Below are 25000 nucleotides of genomic sequence, written 5' to 3' on the forward strand. Positions count from 1 at the left end.
CTGTCCGTGCCTGCGTGCGTGCGTGCGTGCGTGGGCGGGCGGCTGGCTGGCTGGCTGGCTGGGCGCGTGGGTGGGCGCGTGGGTGGGCGCGTGGGTGGGCGCGTGGGTGGGCGCGTGGGTGGGCGGGCGCGTGGGCGGGCGCGTGGGCGGGCAGGTGGGCGTGGGCGGGCAGGTGGGCGGGCAGGTGGGCGGGCGCGTGGGCGGGCGCGTGGGCGGGCGCGTGGGCGGGCGCGTGGGCGGGCGCGTGGGCGGGCGCGAGGGCGGGCGCGAGGGCGGGCGCGAGGGCGGGCGCGCGGGCGGGCGCGCGGGCGGGCGCGCGGGTGGGCGCGCGGGTGGGCGCGAGCGTGCTGTGGGCGGGCGCGCGAGCGTGCTGTGGGCGGGCGCGCGGGCGGGCGCGCGGGCGGGCGCGCGGGCGGGCGCGAGGGCGGGCGCGAGGGCGGGCGCGAGCCTGCGGCGGGCGCGAGGGCGGGCGCGAGCCTGCGGCGGGCGCGAGGGCGGGCGCGCGGGCGGGCGCGCGGGCCGGCGCGAGGGCGGGCGCGAGGGCGGGCGCGAGCCTGCGGCGGGCGCGAGCCTGCTGTGGGCGCGCGGGCGCGCGGGCGCGCGGGCGGGCGCTTTGTGTGCGTGGGTGGTGCGTGCATGAGTGTGTCCGTCTGTGCGTCCCCTGTGCCTTTCACCTTTCAGATTTCGAACCCCGCCCCCTCACCTCTCCCGCACCCCCGCCCCACCTCCCACACACACACTGCCTTGTCCTTTGCCTAGCTGTGTCTGTGTGCCACGCCTGTCCCCTGGGACACCCACAACCACAGGTGCACCCCACACACCGCACGCATGCCCGCACACACACCCCGCCTGCACACGCCACACACCGCACACTCCCCTCCCCATTCCCACCACCACCACCCCCCCCCCCCCCCCACTACGTTGTCCTGGGCCCGGCTGTGACTCTCCGCCTCGCCTCTGTCTCTGCCCACACACCACATGCTGAGGCCACACACACCCAGCCCCGCCCTCAACGCCACAATCACCGCCCCCCATCCCCCCCCCCCCACCCCGGCCCATAAACTCCCCGTGACCACCGCACACACCACGCCCCTGTACACTTCCCGCCACCCCCACCCCCACCCCCACCCCCACCGCCACCTCCACCGCCACCCCCACCCACACACACTGCCTTGTCCTTTGCCTAGCTGTGTCTCTGGGCCTCTGTCTCTGCGCCACCACCCGTCGCACCCACAGGCCACACCCACACCCACACCCACAGCGGCACCCTACACACACCACACGCATACCCGCACGCACACCCCGCGTGCACACCGCGCGCACACACATCCGGACCCCAGACACACGCACACCCAGCCGTTTCGCACCCCACCCGCACACCCCGCACACCACACACTCCTCCCCTCCCCCGCCTCCAACCCCCCACCACACACACACACACACACACACACACACACTGCGTTGTCCTTGGCCTGGCTGTGACTCTCCCCATCTCCTCTGTCTCTGCCCACACACCAAATGCGTAGACACACCCACCCCCCCCCCCGCCCCCAACGCCACACACACACCCCTTGCCCATAAACACCCCAACCCCCGCACACACCGCGGCCCCACACATACCCCGCCCCCCCACCTGTCTCGCACCCCCCTACCCACACACACACTGCATTGTCCTTTGCCTAGCTGTGTCTCTGCGCCAAACCCCCTCCACCACAACCACAGGCGCACCCTACGCACCCCACGAGTACCGGCGCACACACGCCCAGCCTGTTCGCACCCCGCCCGCACACGCCACGCACCACACATTTCCCCCCCGCCCCCCCCAACCACCACCACCAGACACACACACACACTGCGTTGTCCTCGGCCTGGCTGTGATGCTCCACCTCTCCTCTTCTCTCGCTGTGCCCACACACCACATGCGGAGGCCACACGCATCCCATCCCCCCTGCCGGTAAACACCCCGAGACGATGGCACACAACACGCCCGCGCACACATCCCGCTCCTCCACCCCTCCTGCACGCCCCCCCCCGCCCCCCCCCCCCCACACACACACACCCAGCCTTGTCCTTTGCCTAGCTGTGTCTCTGGGGAGAAATACGTATGAACCTTTCAGATGAATCATGTGAACCTTGAGTGACATCAATGCCTTTCTTGATTGGAACTCACGACACCCTCACCCTTTAGGAATGCAACTTTATCCGGAGGGTGGTGCCTGGTTGAAGAAAAAAACACCCTTGGAACACATGAGTGTTTGGGGGATCAGAAGAAAGGATCGTCACACGTCAGCAGGCCTCGTGGCCAGAAGATGATGGAAAAACCCTTAAGACCTTCTTTGGATGGAAAGCACCTGATTTTGACAAAGGTCAGGATTGCTGACCCCCGCGTTGACTCTGGATTCATCCCTATGTGTCACAAAAGGTTAGAAGCAAGCCTACAAAACAAAGGCATGGGATCCGTTTCTGGAAAGACGGATTCCCCTGTGTCGTTTCTCTCTTGCTCCCCGTTTTTCTGGCTGAATTCCCATCTGCAGCGTGGATGTGATTCCATGTCCACCAAGTGATTCAGCCTCTTTTTCGCCACTCATATTTCCTACGACACTATCCGTTGCTAATCTCTCTGTGTATCTATAATGAATTAAATGTTTTCCTAGGACGCCGATTCCATCCCCACCCTCGAATCACCCTGGATCCACCAGGGCTGGACCCCGGCGTCGGTCGGCCGGTCGGTCGGTCGGTCGGTGCGTGCGTGCGTCGGTGGGTGCGGGCGTGCGGTCGAGAATGCTCCCCCTCCCCCTCCCCCACCCCCGTCCGTCTGTCCGTCCGTGCGTCCGTCGTACCTCGCCCAGAGACGTTCCCGCGAAGTGTTGGCGTGTCCCGCTTTCCTGTCCGCCTCGGTGACTGAGCGGAGAAACTGCGCCCTAGGATGGCCCCCCACCCCCACCCCCCCGCCCCCCGCCCCCCGCCCCCGGCCCCGTCTGGCAACGAGTCCCTGCTGGTCTCCCTCGGAGCTTCTATGCTGCGGCCGGCTCTCTGGACAGTGCGTTGGCTGTCGGGCGCCACCTGCCTGTCGGTCGCTTTTTTAGATGGCCCTGCGGGGGGACCACGGAGGGAGCGGGCCGGGCCGGCCAACTCTTGAATGCCCTGGGGCTGTGGAAGGAGGCTCTGCGGGAGCGGCACCTTGGGCCAGAGGTCCATGGGGAGCCACACTTGGGCTTTTTTGCTTGGGATGGGAAATCTCCTTTGGGAAACTTGATTGATTTGGAGAACAGCTATTGGAACCCCAGGGAGGTGACTTTTGGGGGGCTTGTCTCCCCTGGCATGGGGGGAAATCTTCCTTCTCCCGCCAAGGATTTCAAACAGAGCCGCGACAGATCACACGGATCCACTTGCTCCAGTCAGGTTCAGGGGCAGAACGCGAGGACCCAACCTGGCCTGGTGACAGCAAGTCGCGAACAACCCCCCCCCCCCCCCCAACTCGGAACACTCCCCTGTCTGCCTGGCCAAAGACAAGTGCTGGCTGGTGGGGGCAGACTCACATTTCACGGGAGTGGTCTTGATCGCGGAGGTGCTGAATGAGCTCAGAAAACACAAGCAGATGATGCGGGATATCCATCCATGCACGTGATCCTTTGCCTGACTGGATCTGTCTCTGCCCGCCCACCACACACACCACACGCAGACCACCCCCCCCCACACACACACACACACACCGTGCCCATACCACACACCCACTGCGTCGTCCTTTGCCTGGCTGCGACTCTCTGCCTCTGTCTCTGCCCGCACCACCCACAGGAACACCCTACACACCACACGCATACCCACACACACACCCCGCCTGCACCCAGCGCGTGCACACACACACATCCCGGAGCCCCCCCCCCCCCGCCGCCATGCACACACGCGCACACATACCCCCAGCCCGTACGCACCCGGCCCACACACGCCACACACTCCCCCCGCTCCCCCATACACACACACACACACTGCATTGTCCTTGGCCTGGCTGTGGCTGTCTCCCCCTCCTCTGGCTCTGCCCACACACCATATGCGTAGCCACACCCACCCCACCCCCCCCCCACCCCCCACCCCCGTCCATAAACCCCACACCCCCGCACACACCACGCCCCCCACACATACCCCGCCTCCCCCACCTATCCCGCACCCCCGCCCCCCCCACACACACACACTGCCTTGTCCTTTGCCTAGCTGTGTCTCTGGGCCTCTGTCTCTGTGCCCCCACACCCACACCCACACCCACAGCGGCACCCTACACATCACACGCATACCCGCACACACACCCCGCCTGCACACTGCGCACACACACATCCACCCAGACACACGCACACCCAGCCCGGCGTCACACGCCACACACCACAAACTCCCCCCCTCCCCTCCCCCCTCCCCTCCCCCCACACTGCGTTGTCCTTGGCCTGGCTGTGACTGTCCCCCCCCTCCTCTGTCTCTATCCACACACCACATGCGTAGCCACACTCCACCCCCCCCGCCCCGCCCCAGCGCCGCGCGCACACACACACACACACACACACACACACACACCAGCCCCCATAAACACCCCACGCCCGCACACACCACGCCCCCACACATACCCTGCCCCCCACCTCTCCCGCCCCCCCCCTCCACCACACACACACTGCCTTGTCCTTTGCCTAGCTGTTTCTCCGCGCCACCCACCCCCCCCACCCGCCACACCCACAACCACAGGCGCACCCTACACACCACAGGCATACCCGCACACACACCCCGCCTGCACACAGCGCACACACACATCCCGACCCCAGACACCCACACACCCACACACCCACACACCCCACCCCACCCCCCCCCCCCACACACACCCAGCCCGTTCGCACCCCGCTCGCACAGGCCACACACCACACACTCCCCCCTACCCCCTACACACACGCACACTGCGTTGTCCTTTGCCTGGCTGTGTCTCTGGGCCACTGTCTCTGCACGCCCCACCCTCTTCTGGCCACGGCCACGCCCACACCCACAGGCGCATCCCACACGCACACACCCATGGTGCCCACCCGACACACACTCGGCCTCACGTGGAACCTATACACACACCACACACGTTACCCCTCCCCCCCACCCCCACCCCCACACACACCCACGCAGCACCACCTGCGCGTGCCCCAGACGCACCACCACACACCGCCTCCTGCCGGGGTCCAGCCCCGTCGGATCCAGGGAATTCGAAGGCGGGGACGGCGTTGGCGTCCTTGGATAAAGACATATTGAATGACAGAGATAGATAGAGAGAGATTAGAAACGGATCGTGTCGTAGGAAAATCAGTGGAGGAAAAGAGGCTGAATCACTTGGAATTCGGCCAGAGAAACGGGGAGCAAGAAAGAAAGAAGCGACGTGGGGGTATCCGTCTTTCCGGAAACGGATCCGATGTCTTTCGTGGTGGGTTTGCTTCTATCCCTCTTGTGACATATAGGGATGACTACAGAGTCACGTGGGGGCCGGGAGTCCCGACCTTTCTCAAAATCAGGTGCTTTCACATACATGTACGGGGGGGAAAAAAAAAAATGTCTTAGGGATAATGACATCATCTTCTGGCCCTGAGGCCTGCTGACGTGTGATGATCCTTTCTTTCTGATCCCCAAAACACTTACGTGTTCCGAGGGTGTTTTTTCTTAAACCGGGCACCACCCTCCAGATAAAGTGACATTCCTGTAGGGTGAGGGTGTCGTGAGTTCCAATCAAGAAAGGAACCGATTGAACCCCAAAGTTCACATGAGTCGTCTGAAAGGTGAATACTTATTTCCCCTAGATGCTAGTGATATTCACGATAAGGGCAGGGAACATGGAGATGGAGCAGCAACCATCAGCCCAACACATGAAAATCCTTTCCCCAATGTGGCCCTGAAGGTCTATTTAGTCTTCAGAGAGTGATCGAGTGACATGTTGACATAGCAAGGACCCAGGGATGGGTCGCAAAGGGCAGGGATCGATTCCCAAAGAGAACGTTCCTTCACTCAAAACGTCTAGGATTGCTCCCCTTCAAGACGACTCTCTTTCCTTTTCTACATTCCAACGACATGGATTCATCTATTCCCAGGTGCCTAAGGATATGGAGGCCTGGCGGCCATCATGGACTCGACCGTGAGAAAAGCCCTGTGCTCGCGAAGACTCTCCAGAGACTCCCAGACTCTCTGTGCTGTTTACGGTGGAGAGGGAGCCGACGCTCGTGTGCGTCGTGGCGGGAGGGTGGGTGACCCTGTCACGCGAGCTAGTCTGTCAGCAGAGAGGTTTGACCCGAGACGGCCTTGTCACACCCAGGGCCGGGAGTGAGCCGTCAGGATCGGCCCGACGCGTGAAACACCCTTCACCCACGTCATTCCTGACCAACCCACTAGACTCATCATTTCTAGGTAGACGCTGGCTTTGGGGGTAGATGCTCGGGAACGGGGGGTTTCCTGAGGCTTGATCACGCCTTTGCGAGTGCCAAGCCTCCTTCCTCGCGGCCTTCGCCGTGGTGGGCGGAGTTCCTCGCGCTGGCCCCCGACGGCCTCCCCCCACCCCCTCCGCCCCCACTGTGTGCGTCCCTGTCCCTCTCTTTCTCTTTCCCTTCCTCGCCGTCCCTCTGCCCCTCCCTCCCCTGCCTCCCCCCTTCCCAGGACAGCGTGCCTTTCGGATGAGTCTGCCTGTTGTGCGGACACCCTTGACGTGACGATGGCTACGGTCTGACCTGTCACGCCTGTCACCTGGGGCGGCGGGGTGGGGTGGTGGTCAGACAGGCTTGGGACGCTAGGGATAGCTTTCTCTGTGGAAGGTGGAAGCCTCCCTTCCGTCCCTCGCTGCAGACAAGCAAACGGACCGCAACGGAAAGCGATCTCTACGGATTGACACGCCACCCACTTCACCGAGCAGATCGTAGGAGCCTTCACCCAGAGCTCTTGCGAAATTCTTCAGAACGGGGGTCAGTCTTCCAGTCCCCCGCCATCATCAGGCGAGGTGTAGAGAACCGATGGGAAAGCGTGAGGAATGACTTCTTGCGTGGGGTTGGGTGAACTGAGGAATAGGATGCGAAAGTGCATGCCTGACTTCTTGAGGAAAAAAGGATTGGGGGCGGGGAGGAGCAGGCGGTCCACTTAGGAGGTCGGGTTGAACGTGTACACATACACTGTACGTCAGAACGATCCACGAGCACCAGGATCCTATGCCAGCACGGGAAAGTAGACGTATGACTTTGCAGGAACCTCTGAGGGAAAAGAATCTGAACACCTGAAACGAGCATGACTTTGTAACGCCCCTCCCCGCGCCCCCCTCCCTCCCACCGCCCCCCGACTTCCTTTCTGCCATCAGGGTGGTGTCCTGTGCGTATCTGAGGGGACTGATATTTCTCCCGGCGATCTTGACTCCAGCTCGCGCTTCATCCAGCCCAGCGTTTCTCATGATGTGTACTCAGCCTGTAGGTTACATAAGCAGGGTGGCGATAGACAGCCTTGATGGACTCCTTTCCCTATTTGGAACCAGCCTGTTGGGTTTCCATGTCTAGTTCTAACTGTAGCTTCCTGACCTGCAGAAATACAGATTCCTCCTTTTTTTTTTTTTTTTTTTTTTTTAAATTCCCTAACCTGGGTGAAAAGCGACAGAGACAGAGAGAAGACAGATGGAGGGACGGACGGACGGACGGACGGACGGACGGACGGACGGACGGACGGGCGGGCGGGCGGGAAAAAGACAGAAAGAAAAATAAAATAATGAAAGGACCTATACCGTTCCACCTGTTGCTTTCCAGATACAAAGAGAACACAGAGGACCGAAAGGACACAATGTGGAAACTGTGAATTTGGAAAGACGGACGTCCCCTTGGTCCCTTCGTACAACACCCCTGTCGGCAGAAGGCAATCCTTTCCCTTTTTCTCTCGATCTGGTCCTTCCAGACTTCGGAAACTCTCAGTGGAGGATTCTTATCTCCTTGGCGATCGTGATTGCCACGGGTTCCTTAGGGGCCCAGAGGGTCTTTCTGAGAAACGCGGGGACGCACTCCTGGAGACCCGGCTTCCGTCCCTGGGCCAGGAAGGCCTCCTGGAGAAGGACATGGCAACCCGCTCCAGGACCCGACCCTGACGTCTAGAAATCAGCCTCCTAGACTGCCTCTCCCTGCGCCGACTGGTGTCTCGAATCCGCTCCAGGGATGCACCTGTGTGTTTCCTTGGTTTCCCTACAAGTGCCTCTGAGGGGAAAGAAAATCCCCGATGGCTTGCACCCCAGGCCTGCTTTCCCGGACCCGTCCATCGACATCACGGCCTCCTGTAGAGGAGATACGATCGCCGACTCACTGAACGGAGGATCTGTGCTCAGAAACTCTTTCCAAGACATGGAGGCCCTACTAACGAACCTATTTCGTCCTTCCCTCCTTCTGGGTTTGTTTTTTTCTTTTTCTTTTTCTTTTTTTCCTTTCTTTCCTTTTTCTCCCCTGTTCCTCTCACGTCCGTGCACACGCATACGCACACGCACAACGTGCCGTCTCTCACGGACACGTGTACGCGCACGCGCTCACGCACACAGACACCAGCTCAGCTGTTCCTAGGTTCCAGGCGAGTGACAGAGGAGGGGAAACTGCGAGGGTTCGGACGGAGTAGGCCGCCGTCCCCACCCCACTCCAGCCCACCGCACGTGAACCTCCGTGCCCGATGGAGTGTTTTGGATTCGAGGGACTACAGAGCCGGCCGGCGCCAGAGGAACGCTCTGCCCCTCCCTCCTTTTCTGTCTCTCTGAAGGCTGAAAGAGATGGGAAGACCAGACCGCCTGACCTGCCTCTTGAGAAATCCGTATGCAGGTCGGGAAGCAACAGTGGGAACTGGACATGGACCGACAGACTGGGTTCCAGATTGGGAAAGGAGGACGTCAAGGCTGTATATTGTCACCCTGCTTATTTCACTTCTATGCAGAGGACATCGTGAGAAACGCTGGACTGGAAGACACGCAAGCTGGACTCAAGATGGCCGGGAGAAATAGCGATCCCCTCAGATATGCAGATGACACCACCCTTATGGCAGCAAGGGAAGAGGGGCTAAAAAGCCTCTTGAGGAAAGGGAAAGAGGAGAGTGAACACGTTGGCCTAAAGCTCCACATTCAGAAAACGAAGATCATGGCATGCGGTCCCATCGTGTCGTGGGAAAGAGATGGGGAACCGGTGGAAACAGGGTCAGACTTTATTTTGGGGGGCTCCAGAATCACTGCAGAGGGTGACTGTAGCCATGACGTTCAAAGACGCGGACTCCTGGGAAGAAAAGGGATGACCAACCTAGATAGCATCTTCCAAAGCAGTGACGTGACTTTGCCGACTAAGGTCCGTCTAGTCAAGGCTATGGTTTTTCCTTGCTCGTGGATGGATGTGAGAGCTGGACTGTGAAGGAGGCTGAGCGCCGAAGAATGGATGCTTGTGAACTGTGGTGTTGGAGAAGACTCTCGAGAGTCCCTTGGACTGCAAGGAGATCCAACCAGTCCATTCTGAAGGAGATCAGCCCTGGGATTTCTTTGGAAGGAATGAGGCGAAAGCGGAAACTCCAGTACTTTGGCCACCTCATGAGAAGAGGGGACTCGCTGGAAACAAACTCGGATGCTGGGAGGGATGGGGCGCAGGAGGAGAAGGGGACGGCCGAGGATGAGATGGCTGGATGGCATCACGGACTCGATGGACGTGAGTCTGAGTGAACTCCGGGAGATGGGGATGAACAGGGAGGCCTGGCGTGCTGCGATTCATGGGGTCGCAAAGAGTCGGACACGACTGAGCGACTGAACGGAACGGAACTGGAGGCAGGCAGGAATGAAAACCTCCTCCCACGGAGGGGAAGCTGTCAAGTGACGATGGCTGCCTCGACGCACGTCCACGATCCTCGCACGCATGAGCGGGGTTTCCTGGGTGACAAAACAGGAGGAGACTCCTTTGGCCTGACACGAGGCGAGTGTGTCCCTCGGCCACCCTCCCCACCCCCCAGCCCCCTTCCTCCGCACGGTGCCGAAAGGGGCAGTCTCAAGGTGGAGACATGGAATGGGGGGATGGGGATGGGGATGGGGATGGGGATGGGGATGGGGATGGGGATGGGAGGAGGGGTGCGTGGGTGGGGCGGATCACCATTCAATGGAGAGAAGCTCGAGGCGAAGTCAGAGGCTCTGACTTGACTGGAAAGCTTTCTGCATTTGAATGAAGCTATCGGACGAGGCCCTGCAGGGGGAGGGTGGGGGAGGGTGGCGGTGGGGCCCGCAGACAATAGCCCCTGCCTGCCTGCCGGCCTGCCGGCCTGCCGGCCTGCCTGCAGGCCGGCCTGCCGGGCTGAGGAGGCCCTCTGGCGGCGGCGGGGTCACGCTCCGGACTCCTGCAGCTCAACTCGATCCCTTCAAGGAAACTCCTGGGGTGACTCCTGTCCAGGGAATCATCCAAATGGGCCTGTTTCTGAAAAAGGCCCGAGTCACAGCTGTGACAGATTCTGTGGATCTCTTGACCCATGGATTGACCTGCACCCTCCCTCCCATCCTGTCAGATCCTTTCGACACGCTTGAAGAGGTCTTTGGCCTCGGCCCAGAAAACAGGCCAAGATAAACAAATACGTTTTGGTCTTTTTCTTTTCTTTTTTTTTTTTTTCTTTTGAACAGGGCGAAAACGATGCATGGCCGTGGATTGGAGAGAAGCCTGCTCCCCTCGCGCGCCTGAAGGCAGGGAGTTCTCAGCGGGACAGAAATGACATTCAGGGGACAGAAATGACATTCAGAAATGAACCGTTTAAACTTGGTGACTATGCCAGAACAAATAGTGACACCAAACTTTGATACAGTGCTGTGATTTCCTTCTGGGAGGTTTCAGACCCCTCTCTATTGACCTTTAAGTCGATCATCAGTGTGTTGTCCGTCTCACTGCGTCAAAGCCCCTGCTCCCATCATAACCTCACTGAGATCTGTGATTTCCACCCAATGGACAGAGTCATCACACGCTTAGCTCCACCCAGCTCGTCACGCAACAGCGTGGACGGGCAAGTGCGTGCGTGGGCGCGTGGGCAGGTGGGTGGGTGGGTGCGTGGCTGGGTGCCTGCGTGCGTGCGTGCGTGCGTGCGTGGGTGGGTGGGTGCGTCCGTGCGTGCGTCCCTGCGTCCCTGTGCCTTTCGCCTTTCAGATTATGAACCCCGCCCCCTCACCTCTCCCGCTCCCCCGCCCCCCCCCACTGCCTTGTCCTTTGCCTAGCTGTGTCTCTGTGCCACCCACCCTCCACCACACCCACAACCACAGGCGCACCACACACCACGCGCATACCCGCACACACACCCCGCCTGCACACAGCGCACACACACATCCCGACCCCAGACACATACACACACACACACACACACGCAGCACAGGCCGCACACCACACACTCCCCCCTACCCCCTACACACACACACACACACACACACACACACGCACACACACACACACACACACACACACACACTGCGTTGTCCTTTGCCTGGCTGTGTCTCTGGGCCACTGTCTCTGCACGCCCCACCCCCTTCCGGCCACGGCCACGCCCACACCCACAGGCGCATCCCACACGCACACACCCATGGTGCCCACCCGACACACACTCGGCCTCACGTGGAACCTATACACACACCACACACGTTACCCCTCCCCCCCACCCCCACCCCCACACACACCCACGCAGCACCACCTGCGCGTGCCCCAGACGCACCACCACACACCGCCTCCTGCCGGGGTCCAGCCCCGTCGGATCCAGGGAATTCGAAGGCGGGGACGGCGTTGGCGTCCTTGGATAAAGACATATTGAATGACAGAGATAGATAGAGAGAGATTAGAAACGGATCGTGTCGTAGGAAAATCAGTGGAGGAAAAGAGGCTGAATCACTTGGAATTCGGCCAGAGAAACGGGGAGCAAGAAAGAAAGAAGCGACGTGGGGGTATCCGTCTTTCCGGAAACGGATCCGATGTCTTTCGTGGTGGGTTTGCTTCTATCCCTCTTGTGACATATAGGGATGACTACAGAGTCACGTGGGGGCCGGGAGTCCCGACCTTTCTCAAAATCAGGTGCTTTCACATACATGTACGGGGGGGAAAAAAAAAAATGTCTTAGGGATAATGACATCATCTTCTGGCCCTGAGGCCTGCTGACGTGTGATGATCCTTTCTTTCTGATCCCCAAAACACTTACGTGTTCCGAGGGTGTTTTTTCTTAAACCGGGCACCACCCTCCAGATAAAGTGACATTCCTGTAGGGTGAGGGTGTCGTGAGTTCCAATCAAGAAAGGAACCGATTGAACCCCAAAGTTCACATGAGTCGTCTGAAAGGTGAATACTTATTTCCCCTAGATGCTAGTGATATTCACGATAAGGGCAGGGAACATGGAGATGGAGCAGCAACCATCAGCCCAACACATGAAAATCCTTTCCCCAATGTGGCCCTGAAGGTCTATTTAGTCTTCAGAGAGTGATCGAGTGACATGTTGACATAGCAAGGACCCAGGGATGGGTCGCAAAGGGCAGGGATCGATTCCCAAAGAGAACGTTCCTTCACTCAAAACGTCTAGGATTGCTCCCCTTCAAGACGACTCTCTTTCCTTTTCTACATTCCAACGACATGGATTCATCTATTCCCAGGTGCCTAAGGATATGGAGGCCTGGCGGCCATCATGGACTCGACCGTGAGAAAAGCCCTGTGCTCGCGAAGACTCTCCAGAGACTCCCAGACTCTCTGTGCTGTTTACGGTGGAGAGGGAGCCGACGCTCGTGTGCGTCGTGGCGGGAGGGTGGGTGACCCTGTCACGCGAGCTAGTCTGTCAGCAGAGAGGTTTGACCCGAGACGGCCTTGTCACACCCAGGGCCGGGAGTGAGCCGTCAGGATCGGCCCGACGCGTGAAACACCCTTCACCCACGTCATTCCTGACCAACCCACTAGACTCATCATTTCTAGGTAGACGCTGGCTTTGGGGGTAGATGCTCGGGAACGGGGGGTTTCCTGAGGCTTGATCACGCCTTTGCGTGTGCCAAGCCTCCTTCCTCGTGGCCTTTGCCGTGGGCGGAGTTCCTCGCGCTGGCCCCGGCAATTACAAGGAGACATGTTGTGTATAACTGTGTGATACTTTTTGTCTGGAAACTTTTTCAAAACCGTTTACTAAATGGATTGGAGAGAAACCTGCTCCCCTCGCGCGCCTGAAGGCAGGGAGTTCTCAGCGGGACAGAACCTGCCTTCACTTCTCAGGGGGACCGGGACAGTCCCCTCACCCCGTGCACCCCCAACCCCGAGCCCAGTCCCGTCCCCTCCCCTCCCCGCCCCACCCACCCACCCACGCACGCATGCACGCACCCACACACACACACCCACACCCACACCCACACCCACCCACCCACCCACCCACCCACACACACACACACACACACACACACACACACACACACACAGGCGCGCGCGCACGCTCACCCGGACCCGGCTCCCACCCCCATCTCCTCAACCTCACACCCCCCACCCCCACCCCCACCCCACCCCACCCCACCGCTCCCCTCCCCTCCCCGGCGACGAGGGGGGCCCGGGGAGGGATGGCTGTCTCAGCCCTGGTTCTGAGATGTCCTTTGGGGAACCGCTCTAGGCCGAGACGCCAGCTTGCTGCCCTGCTGCTTGGTGTCCGTCTCCATCAGCCGTGTCCCCGAAAGGCACGTGAGCTCATGGACGACAAAGAGCGCACCCAGAAAACACCAAAGGGTCCTCCTGAACCCAACACGGCCATGTGTATGGATCCACGTAGAGGTCGTGGATCTCCCCATCGGATGCATGAATAGGATCCACACAGACTCGATTGTGTTTCCGCTTCGATGGGCTGCCCTATCCGGAGAGATCGCGTGGGTCAGCGAGCGAGCAAACACGGAAGGGAACGAACCCAAAACCGCGGCCAAGTCGAGGGAGTGCTGAGCCCGAGGAACTCGCCGATCCCGTGGCATCGTTTGCCATACACAGCCTTTCTCTACGGCAGAGGGAGATGTGGCATGGATCCCCGTGTGGGTCGTCCGTGCCCGAAACCACGCTGCGGAGAGTGGTCGTGTCTCATTCGAATTCTCTCTCAAAAGAGAAACCAGGTCCCATGATGGGATGGTATCTTTGAATGCAAAAGGGGATGACACGTGACAGGAAAATCAAAGTGGAGTCCGCATCGCCAAGAGAGCGCCCCAAAATAGAGAAGGGGAGGGCCATGGAGGAAGAGGTCTGTGTCTCGGTCTGGAAACTCGGAGCACCTCCTGGGGAACAGAGGCCTCCGGATCATCGAAACAGTGTTCCCGACATTCAAGACCCCCTATCACACACACCCTCCCCTTTCCCTACATCACTTGTGACAGTCTATCTACCCTGGAAGAAGAAACAGTTCCTTGTTTGCATGACAGTCCATCATCATTGCTCTCAGGTCGCTTTCCAACCTCACGGAGTTTCAGCTTTCTAAGCCCCCGACTCTTTCCTGGGCAACGTTCCCCCGGTTTTTATTCAAACCTGTGTCCCTGCATGGCCATATCGAAGACCCCCAAATAAAGCTTTCTTTTTCTTTCTTTCTTTCTTTCTTTCTTTTTTTTTTTTGGCGCAGCCGATACTGACTCTTCATGGAAAGACAAGAAAACTAGGTGATTTTATGTGTTTAACTTTCAGGTGTATTGAAATATCATTTCCTTCGTGAAGGACATATGACATCCTTCGTCCTCATGTGTACAGAATGGGGACAAGAGGCACCTGTATGTTGCCAAAGAAGAATGACCACCCAAGCGGTAGCTCATAGCTTTCTCACAAGCCACACAGATCATGACTGGATGTGAAAGAGAGGGAAGTCACTCGGTCGTGTTCGACTCTTTGCGACCCCACGGACTGTAGCCTACCAGGCTCCTCCATCCGTGGACAGTTCCAGGCAAGAATCCTAGAGTGGGTTGCCATTTCCTTCTGCCATTGGACGGGAGGAGAATGATTCATGTCCACTGTCATGGCAACTTTCTCAGATGATCATGCTGCTGCTGCTGCTGCTGCTGCTGCTGCTGCTGCTGCTGCTGCTGCTGCTGCTGCTGCTGCGTTGCTTTGGTCGTGTCCGAATCTGTCCGACCCCACAGACAGTAGCGCACTGGGCACCCCCGTCCCTGGGATTCTCCAGGCAAGAACACTGCAGTGGGTTGCCATGTCCGCCTCCAAGGCGTGAAAGTGAAAAGTGCAAGGGAAGTCGCTCAGTCGTGTCCGACTGTGAGCGACCCCCGTGGACTGCGGCCCACCAGGCTCCTCCCGTCCATGGGATTTTCCGGGCAAGAGGACTGCAGTGGGGCGCCATGGCCTTCTCTGAATAGTACCATACTATAATAATCATGCTGTTCCTTAGAATCACCGTGCTCTTTGTGACGTATACAGTATAGATGTACCTTATCCGTGAAGTCGTTTTTTGTTTTTTTCTTTCCCCCTTACATCAATGCAATATCTTCCCATTTCTCCCTCCCCCAGCCGTTCTGTGATGACCGTCTTCTTTCTTTCTTTCATTCTTTCTTTCTTTTTTGATGGCCATCCATGGCATGTAAGTGGCATGAGAAAGTCTTTTTCTTTCTCTACCTGACTGATTCATTTGGCATCACGCCCTAAGTCACATCCATGCTGTCACCAGACAAGAATGGGTTCGTTCCTGTGGCTCCATGGGACATCTGTTTCTACCTATCGATCGATCTCTATCTGGATCGTGTGTCTTCTTTCCCTCTTCTTCCCTTGATGGACACTCGGGCTGTTTCCCTCTCTTGACCCGTGTGACGGATGCTGCCGTGGACATGGGAGGAGTGCAGATCTCTCTCTGAGATTTAGATTCCGTGTCTCTTTTCTTGAGATGTCTACCCAGAAGTGAGAGTGCTGGAAAGATCGATCACGTCTCGACCACGACTCTTTTCGAAGTCCTCCTGAGGGGATCCAGGGAAGGAGCCATTCTTTTCCAATAGACGCCGTTGGAATACCAGTGCGACCGCACACGTCTTAGGGAAGACGGCGCGAACGCGATGGTGCCCGAGGGTGTGGCCGCAGGACGACTCCCCGGTGCCAGCTTTCCACGTCCACAAGCCCCCCGCGGTCGTCGGCAAGTCGTCCCATCCACACGGAGCCACGGTTTTCGTGGGCCGGGGTGGCCTGGGTGCCAGTCGATCCCCAGAGGAATGGAGCGATGACAGACTCCTTGGGGAACAGAGCAGAGAGACGTGGAATTCTTTCCACGAGACGAGTGCGGTGAGAAGAGAACGATGTGAAGTGGTGCCTGGGGAGCCAGAAAGAGTCGCCACAGGAAGGAAAACAGGTCAGACGAGAGGGGAGAAGGGTTCCAAGTGAGCGGAGCACAGCGGGGGAGACGGGCCCAGAAGATGCGAGCAGATGCTGGGGGCACGGCACGCCTGGACCCGTGAGCCCGCAGGGAGCCGAGAGGGATGGCCGTCCGCTGTCTGCAGGTCCGCGTGGGCCGATCTCCAGAGCCCGGACCGGGAAGGACTTCTTCACGAGAACAGGCACGCTCACGGTCCCCACGGGTCACGTCTCCACTGGGCTCTCAGCACTGGAGGGAGAGCTTCCCACACTTCCGATGGCACGGGGAGCTGCGGTTTCTTGATCTCATCTACCGCAGAGTCAGCGAGCTTCCCGAGGGATAGGATAGGACGAGGTATCGGCCGACGGCATCCCGTCCTAGACCCCGTACTGCTTTAAAACCATGGGGCGTCTCTGATTTCTGTGGGGGTGTGCTGTGTCTTCACTGCTGTGCCAGCCGTGCTCTCTCCGTGGAGGAGGGGGCCGCCCTGCGGTTGTGTGTCTGGGCTTCTCGTGGCTGTGGTTCCTCTTGGGGAGCGCGGGCACTGGGGCACGTGGGCTTCGGTGGCCGCTGGGTGTGGGCTCAGCGCTCGCAGTGGCCAGGATCCAGAGCACGGATTCCATCGGCGAGGCCTATGGGCTTCGTGGCTCTGTAGCACGTGGGATCTTCCCTGGCCGGGGATGAAACCCGTGTTTCCTGCGTGGGCACGGGATGGTTTCCTACGGAGCCGCCGGGGAAGCCCCCGTCCCAAACTCGAGATGGATATCCTGACGTCCCCCGCTTGGGATGGGAGAGTTTCTGAACGATCAGGCCCGGAGAAGGGATTGCATCGTGACGGCTTGACCTTCGTGTCTCACAAACCGGCACTCTTGCTGCTTCTTGAAGCGTCCTAGAGAAGAAGACATCGGATTCCACAGGAGATCAGCTCCTTTGACTAGCGTTGGCACGACGGCCACCACAAGGGGGACGGAGAAACACAACAGTTGGTTTCTTTTGGACGATGAGCCCCCCTCTGTGTGTGTGTGTGTGTGTGTGTGTGTGTGTGTGAGAGAGAGAGAGAGAGAGAGAGAGAGAGAGAGAGAGAGAGAGGGAGAGAGAGAGAGAGATGCCTTCGTGGTTCTAAAGCAAGAAGCACTGAGGAGTGAAGACATTCTTGAACTCACATAGTTTCCTTCATTTCAGTCGTGATGGTCCAGTGATTTTGGAGGACGACATGGAATGTTTCAGGGTAGATGCTTTTAGAAGGCTGTGAAGGGACTTCCCTGCCTGGTGGTCCAGTGGTGAAGGATCCACCTGCCGAGGAGGCAGGGGGACAGGGTGTTTTCCACCGAACCCCTGATCCGGGACGATGCCACAGGGCTCCGGGCAGGTTCGACACACACCTGCAGAACGGACGGTGCCAGGCGTGAAGGCGAGGGCCCACGGCCCGGGGACCCTGGACGAGGATGACTGACGCGGACGGACACTGCCGTCTCCGTCTCCGTGGAGGTGGGTTGTGGCCAGCACGCTCCTCTTGGGCAGGCTGTTCCTAGGACCGTTGGGGAGCGTGCGCGTGCATGGGAGGAGCAGGGGACCTGAGGGAACTCTCTATCCTCTCTGCTCCACGGGGTCCCCGGAACCCTCATCTGCTCAAAGAGAGGATTCGTCCCGTGGAAAGACAGACCCACACGCGAGTGAACCTCATTTCTGGTTCCCTTGGCTTCTGAAAGCGTGACGGTCAGGTGCATGCAACTCTCTGGCTTTCTGTTCTTCCCGAGATCCCGGCCTGCTCACTGGAAGGACACGAGGAGCCGGATGAGATCTCCCTCTGCACGGCGGTGGCTCCAGCGTGCGCACGTTTCGGTGGCTACGGCTTGTGGACATCGCCCCGGGAGCCGAAGCCCCGGTGTGACAGACGCCTGTTTCCACGACGGGTGAACAGTTCTCAGTGCGGGAAGCCCAATCCTTGCCCCTGCCTGTTCGATCTGCAGGGCCTCTGCAAAGGACACACGTGCCCGATCTCATGACCGATCCCCTTTTCGGAGCCAGCCCGGGGCGTCGTCTGTTTCCCGGGCCACAGGCACACACTGGCACTGGGGAGTTGTGTCGTTCCTCCTCCTCGTCCTCCTGCTCCTCCTCCTCGTCCTCGTCCTGCTCCTCCTCCTCGTCCTCGTCCTCCTCCTCCTCTCTGCCCCCACCCTTCCCCCCGCATGCAGGCTCCCCCACACCCCCGCCTGGCCCCGGCCCGTCCGGGTCTCCCCCACCCGCAGAAAAGGCCAGGAAACACATGGTCCCAGGACGACGCAGTCGAGAGAGAGCCAGTGGCAGTCCACTGGGATGCGGGGAGGAGACGCCTGAGCATACCTAGGCCAACACTGCCACCGTGTGGGGTGAGAGGCCGGTGCGAGGAGAGCTCAAGAGTTCAGAGGAGGAGGAAGAGGAGCAGGAGGGAGAGAGGGAGGCGGGGGTGGAGGGGAGGGCCAGGCTGAAGCTGTCTCGGGGCGATGACGTGGAAGAAAACGTTCCCCTTCAGAAGGGCGCTCCGAAGAGAGGAAGAGAGCGTTCCGGCGGGACCTTGAGAGCACCTTCAAGCTGGGAGCGGAGCGGAGCGGAGCGGGGCGGGGTGGGGTGGGGGAGGGAATCATCCAGACGTAGGAAAGACACCAGGCGCAGAAGGCGAGACCGATTCTTGACCAAAGGGAATCGGATGCTTTTCTGTCCATGTGTTCCATCCTCAGACTCTCATGGGAATCCAGCCAGCCAGCCAGCCAGCCAGCCAGCCAGCCAGCCAGCCAGCCAGCCAGCCACGATCGTGTCGCTCCTTTTCTGTTCTCTATGTGTTTCACGGCGAGTGACTGAGAGAGTCTTTCGATGGTTTGCTAGGATGTGTGAATGTCGTGAGACCACGGTACTTGTCAGCCGTGGATGAACAGAACGGCTTCAGCTTTCAGGGTGATCCTGAACTCCCACGCCAAGGGAGGCCCTGTGTGTCCCTGTGTGCTGGAGGACACCGTGCTACCCACATCTTGATCTTGGACTGAACACAACCACCGTGGGGAGGGTGTTCGTGGGTTGGCTTCCTTTCCTTTCCCTATGGCACTCACCTGACCGTCCTGTCCACTCTTTGGATCCTTGATCTCCCCCTCGCCCTCGAGGCCATCGGTCGGTCCTTTTCTTTCTCCTCCTCCTGCTCCCCGTCCTCCTACTCACCCTAGTATCTCTCCCCGCCTCCCCACTCCCCGCCCCTCCACACACACACACACACACACACACACACACACACACACACACACACACACACGCAAGTCCCGCTCTTCTCAAATGGACCTCTCGCTGACGGCCGACGTTTCCTTTCGCCTTCTTTCCTTCCTCCCGTCCTGCTTCCTTTCCCTTGTGTGTGTGTGTGTGTGTGTGTGTGTGTGTGTGTGTGTGTGTGTGTTGTTCCCCCGTTCCTTTTCAGCTGCACCGACGATGTTTTCGAGTGCAGCGCATGACACAGAGATCACCAGGATGCATCTAGTGAGGGACCGTCCGTCACCACTCGGTGTCACGGCGGACGACGTTTGGTGTCGCGACGTGCCCGTGACGCCTGGATTCCCTAAGGGGCAGGTCGCCCCGCTTCCTCTGTCTCCCTCACCAGGGGCGCTCGTTCACTCGTTCTCTCCCCCCCCCCGCCCCCCGCCACCGTTTCCCCCGCTCCCTCCTCTGGCCACCCCTCATGTGTTCCGCGGTGGTCTCTTAGGAGCCTGTTTCTCTTGGGTTCTGTTGTGTTCACGGTGTCTCGTTTGGTAGGTACTGCATGGAAACGACGGCTCTGAGGTATTTCATTCAGCATCATCCCCTCTAAAGGTCTCTCCGAGTTCCTGCAGACTGTGAGATTTCATTCCCTTCGGGTGGTTGAGTCCCATTCCTCTGTGTGTGTGTGTGTGTGTGTGTGTGTGTGTGTGTGTGTGTGTGTGTGTGTGTGTGAGTGAATGAATAGATACAGGCGTAGGCACACAGACAGAGAGCTCTCTCCTTCTGTGTGTACGGATGTCTACCTAGGTATGGGGGGTCGATCCCACACATACACACGTCCGTATCTTCTTTGTCCCCTCCGTGGGCACTCCGTGGAGTGGCTGGGTTGGGTCGAAGGGGGACTCTTTGGTGGAGTGTTCCGAGGGAATCACAGGACTCTTTTCCCTAGGGATGTGGTTTCTCTCTCTGGGAGGCCCCAGGGGATGAGATGTGATCTCTCTGAGTCCGCCCACATGTTCCTCAGCGGCAGAAAAGGCGCGTTCGATCGATCAGGAGCCACTGTCTTCTGATGTGTCCAACTTGCTGTCGCGATGGCGATTCCAGCTCCTGGGCCTTTCCCCTCCGAAGGAGAAGGATCAATGTCCAGATGAACGCCCCGGGGTGCTTCCGTGAGCCCGCCCCCACCCCCAGCAGCCCCAGCCCAGCCCAGCCCAGCCCTGCCGCTGATTTGTTGTCTCCCTTGTGCTTCTGGGTGTCTGTCTGTTCTCCCTTTCTTTGGAAGGAAGGTGTCTGCTCGGGGCCCCCTGCCTGCCCACTTCGCTCATCGGGGGTTGTTTCCCTTTTGGAGGCTGAGTTGTCTGACGCCTCGATCAGTTTTGGACAGAAAAGCCCCTTTTGCAAGATGCTTGCGCTTTCCCCGTGTATACCCCCCCCCCCACACACACACACGGATGTGTGTTTCCGTCCGTGTGTGTCTGTGAGTATCTATATGTACATAGATACACCCATAGATACTCACACGCGCGCACGTAGACATCGACACAGACACGTGGGTATCTGTGCACTTAGGCACGTGTACACGGACTTCTATGGACGTGTGCGGATACACACGCACGTTCGCATATGCGTTTCCGTGTGTGCACATCTATGCACATGCATCTGCGTGTAGGCACTCTGGACGCCCCCGGGCGCCTGTATGTGCGTACGTGCACGCACGTCTACTTATATAGACGTGTGCGTATCCCGACACATACACACTCGGACGTCTGTGTGGACCTCCAGACGCGATCCGTAGACGTCTCTGGATGTGTCCGTATGCGCGTATGCATGTGTGCATACACGTGTGCATACACACACGAGGACAGATGCGCCTATGGAAGCACGCACGCACGTGTACGCGTATACGTGCACCCACACCTGTGCGTATACATCACACGTATACACACGTGTGCATCTGTACGCGTGGACACGTCCGCCTTGATTTGTACGTATGTGTCTATGGATCCCGACGTATCTGCACATATGAGCATGTGTATCCGTACCTGTGTATATCCGCGTACGTCTGCGTATATATGCCTGAGTCTACGTGTATACACGCAAGCATACACGCACAGTAGAAACGCCTAGGCACACACGGGCGCACACAGACACATGCGTGTTTGTGAGCATGCCCTTCGAACGTGTTTGTCCATACCCATGGGTGCGCGTATATATAGGCGCGAATATGCGTGCGTATACATATGGACGCGCGGATACGCACATGTGTATGCGTTCTCCCTCCCCCTCCCCCTCCCCCTCCCCCCCCCTCCCCCTCCCCTCCCCTCCCCTCCCCTCCCCTCCCCTCCCCTCCCCCTCCCCCTCCCCCTCCCCCTCCCCCTCCCCCTCCTCCTCTCCCTCTCCCTCTCTCTGACTTTTAAGCACCCGGAGCCCTTCTATGACTTGACTTTCCTGCCTGGTGGTTTTGTTTCGTTTCCTTTCTGATCGACTTCACAAAGTTATTTATTCATTTAACTGGCTGTTGTCATGGAACACGGGGTTTATGGAGTGGATCCCTATTGACTCGGTCCGGTCCTCCTCACCTCCACGCCCCTCAGCCGCCCCACCCCCACCCCCCGCCCCCCGCCCCCGCCCCCGCCCCCCAGCCCCACCCCCCACCCCCGCCCCTCCCAACCCCCACCCCCGCAGCCCTGCCACCCCAGACCTCCCGCCCGCCCTCCCGCCTGCCTGCCATTCTGGTGTTTGTGGCCAGTTCAGTTATTTTGAAATCCATGTTCTCCTGACCTCAAGTGCACTTTCCCCACCCACCGGCGCCTGCTTGGGTTTGTTGTCTTCGGACTTTGTCACGGTCTCTACCCAGGTTGAGTTGTGTCTTCTCTTGGTGGGGGTTCCGAGTGTGTCTCCTCCTTTTCCTTTCTTGCTCCTGGGCTTGCTTGTCTGCGTCTGCTTTCCAAAGTCCTGCTTTGTTCTCCGAGCAGCGCTCGCCTTGGTTTCGCTTTGCCGGCCCCTCCCTCCCTCCCTCCCTCCCTCCCTCCCTCTCTTTCGGGGGAGGGGGGGCCGGGGGAGTCTGCGATGCCGCTCGCTGGTGCCCCTCTCTCCGCCGACCCCGCCCCGAGCCCCCACCGCCCGCCGGCGTCTCCGTGGAATGTCCCCCCAGCACCCCGGAATCGCGTGGGGGAGTGAGTCTCCTTCGTGGCAGCCTCCTGAGGAGATCCTTCCCAGCGTGTCTCCCTTCCTCTGCGGCCGGGGTCGCGTCGCGTCGCGTCGCTCGGCGGCGGAGGCTCCGGGCCGAGCTCGGGCGTTTGGGCGGCCGGCGCGGTGGCGTCCCCGGCGGCCGGCGACAGCCACCCGTCCTCGGGACGTTCGAGTCGCTTGTCGGGAGCCACCTGGCGGCCGCTTGTATATTGTCCCTCCCTTCTGGAGCTTCGGCGAGGCCTCCTTCAGGAGGATTGTGACTCAGCCTCTGGGCCCGAGGCAGAGCTCTCAGACACCGGCGACGCTGGCGGCGACAGTCCCGGTGGCGCCGAGGCCTAGGGACAGTCCTGCTGTCGCCGGAGATTGGTTCTCTAGGTTTCTGAGGAGGGTGACCGTCGCGGCGCACCGCAGCCGGCTTGCGGGGCGGCCTGACCGGGTCGACCAGCATCTCCCCGTGCCCCTGCGGCCGCGGAGACGGACCGCCCGGACCCTACCTGGGCCGGGCCGCCGCGGTGGGCAGGGAGAGGGTCTTCCCTGCCCGGAGCGCCTGGACTCGGGCTCGGCGGTCCGGACTCCTCCTGGGCCGCCCTCAGGAGCGTGTGCTTCGCCCTCGGCCCCGCTCCGGAGGTGGGGACCGGCCCGGACGGTGGCTTGGAGGTCGCCGGAGGGCGCGCCTGGGTCCGGGCCCTCGGGTCCTTCCTGCCCGAGGTGTTTTCCGCGTCGCGCTCCGGAGGTGGGGACCCGAGGGTTGACCGGGGGAGGCGCGTGTGCGGTCCCCCCCGTGGGGTCCGGTCGCCCGAGGCGTCTCCCGGCACCCATGCTTTCTCTTTGTCAAAGTCCTGACGGGTCCGGAGACGTGGATGGACCGGACCCTGCTTCCGCGGGTGGCCGGGGAGGGCGCGCTCGACCCTCCGGCGTGCCCTCGTGGGTCTCGGTCGTCGGACGCGACTTTGGCTCACCCCTCTCCGACTCCCTGAATCCCAGTCAGTCGGGAGGTGGGGACCGGCTCGGGCCGTCCTGGGTGCCCCGTCTAGGACGGTCTGGGCCCCGGGCGCGGTCCCTGGTCGGGGCCCGCTCGTCTCGTGGGAAGCGCCTCGCTGACGGGTCTGTCTTCTGTGTTCCTTTTGCACATCGAAGCCAAATCCCCGTCCGGAGACACGGACGGGCCGGTCCCCCTACCCGCGTGGGTGAAGCGGGGAGGGCGTCCTCGGCCAGCTCCCCCTCTCTCGGTGTCCGCGCCCCCACCCCCCCCCCTTTTGCCACCACGCGCCCCTCCCCCCCCCGGTCGACCAGATGACCCCCCCGCCCCCCCCCGCCCCCCCCCCCCCCCCCGAGAGCTCGGGGCCTGGTGTGTATGGGGCAGTGTTGGGGACAGGTGGCCGGGACAAGGTTCCGGGGGCCCTCCCTGCGAGTCGTAGATGGGCTCCTCTGTCGCCTGCTGTCATTTCGTCGCCCTTAATAGGCCTTTTTTGCCACCAGGTAAGTGCTGACACGGCCTCCTTTGGTGTTTGCCACCGAGGACTGTGGGTCTCTAGACGCACGCGGGGCTCTGGGCTTCTGGGCCGCCAGCTGGTGCCCGGTTCGTCCCTTGCCGCTGGAGCCGCCCGCCTGGGCCTGTGCGCCGGCTCCTGTGTGGTGTCGTCTGGCTGACCCGACCCACGGTGCCACCTCCGGTCTCTGGGCGACCCGAGGGTGGCGGGGCGAGGTGGCGCGGGTCTTCTACCCTGGGCGCCCCTCGCCCCCGCTGTGGGCACCTGGGGGCGGCTGGGACGACCCCCGCCCTGTGGGCTCCGTGTCAGGTGTTCTCCTCTTGGGGTCGTTGGCCGCTCTCGCCTGAGGCGAGGTGGGGGGGGATGGAGGTTGCCGGCGAGGCTTAAAACGGGCCCCTCTGGTGACTGTCCTCGCCGTGCCTCCCCCCGCCCCACCTTGGCTCCACGGATCGATGTGGTGTGGTCGTGTTCTCCCGGGCCGAGCCTAAGCCGTGCCAGACGAGGGACGGGCGTTCCCAGTGAGCGTGTCCGCTCTTCTCGGTCTGTCCGCGGGGCCCCTCGCTTGTCTTCCCCCCCGCTGCCCATCAGGGAGGGTGAGGAAGGCAGGGGTTGGGTGTGTGGCCTCTGGCCCTGACCTTCGGTCTCCTGCTGTCCCTTGCCTCGGGGCGTCAGTGGGCGCCGTTGGTCTTCTGACACAGCAGATTGCTCCCGCTTCGCCTTCTCGGCGTGTGCCCGGCGAGCGGCCCTCCCTGTGGCGGGGAGGGCTGTGCCGCCGCCGCCGCGC

The 25000-nt window shown here is 60.6% G+C and overlaps 1 protein-coding gene across 1 annotated transcript in view; it reads right to left on the bottom strand.

Moving 5' to 3' along the window:
• Positions 1-24445: 24445 nt before the first annotated feature.
• Positions 24446-25000, bottom strand: part of LOC138439861 (collagen alpha-1(I) chain-like) — a 4289-nt gene continuing 3734 nt past the window's right edge. The window contains exons 5-6 of the mRNA XM_069588930.1: positions 24652-25000; positions 24446-24559 (exon numbers count right to left, since the gene is read on the bottom strand). The exon at positions 24652-25000 is cut by the window's right edge and continues 525 nt beyond it. Of these exons, the coding sequence (XP_069445031.1) occupies positions 24446-24559; positions 24652-25000 (463 nt within the window). The remainder of the gene's footprint in view (positions 24560-24651) is intronic.

Source organism: Ovis canadensis, chromosome 4 (genome assembly GCF_042477335.2).
Source record: "Ovis canadensis isolate MfBH-ARS-UI-01 breed Bighorn chromosome 4, ARS-UI_OviCan_v2, whole genome shotgun sequence".
In the NCBI taxonomy this organism is placed as follows: domain Eukaryota; kingdom Metazoa; phylum Chordata; class Mammalia; order Artiodactyla; family Bovidae; genus Ovis; species Ovis canadensis.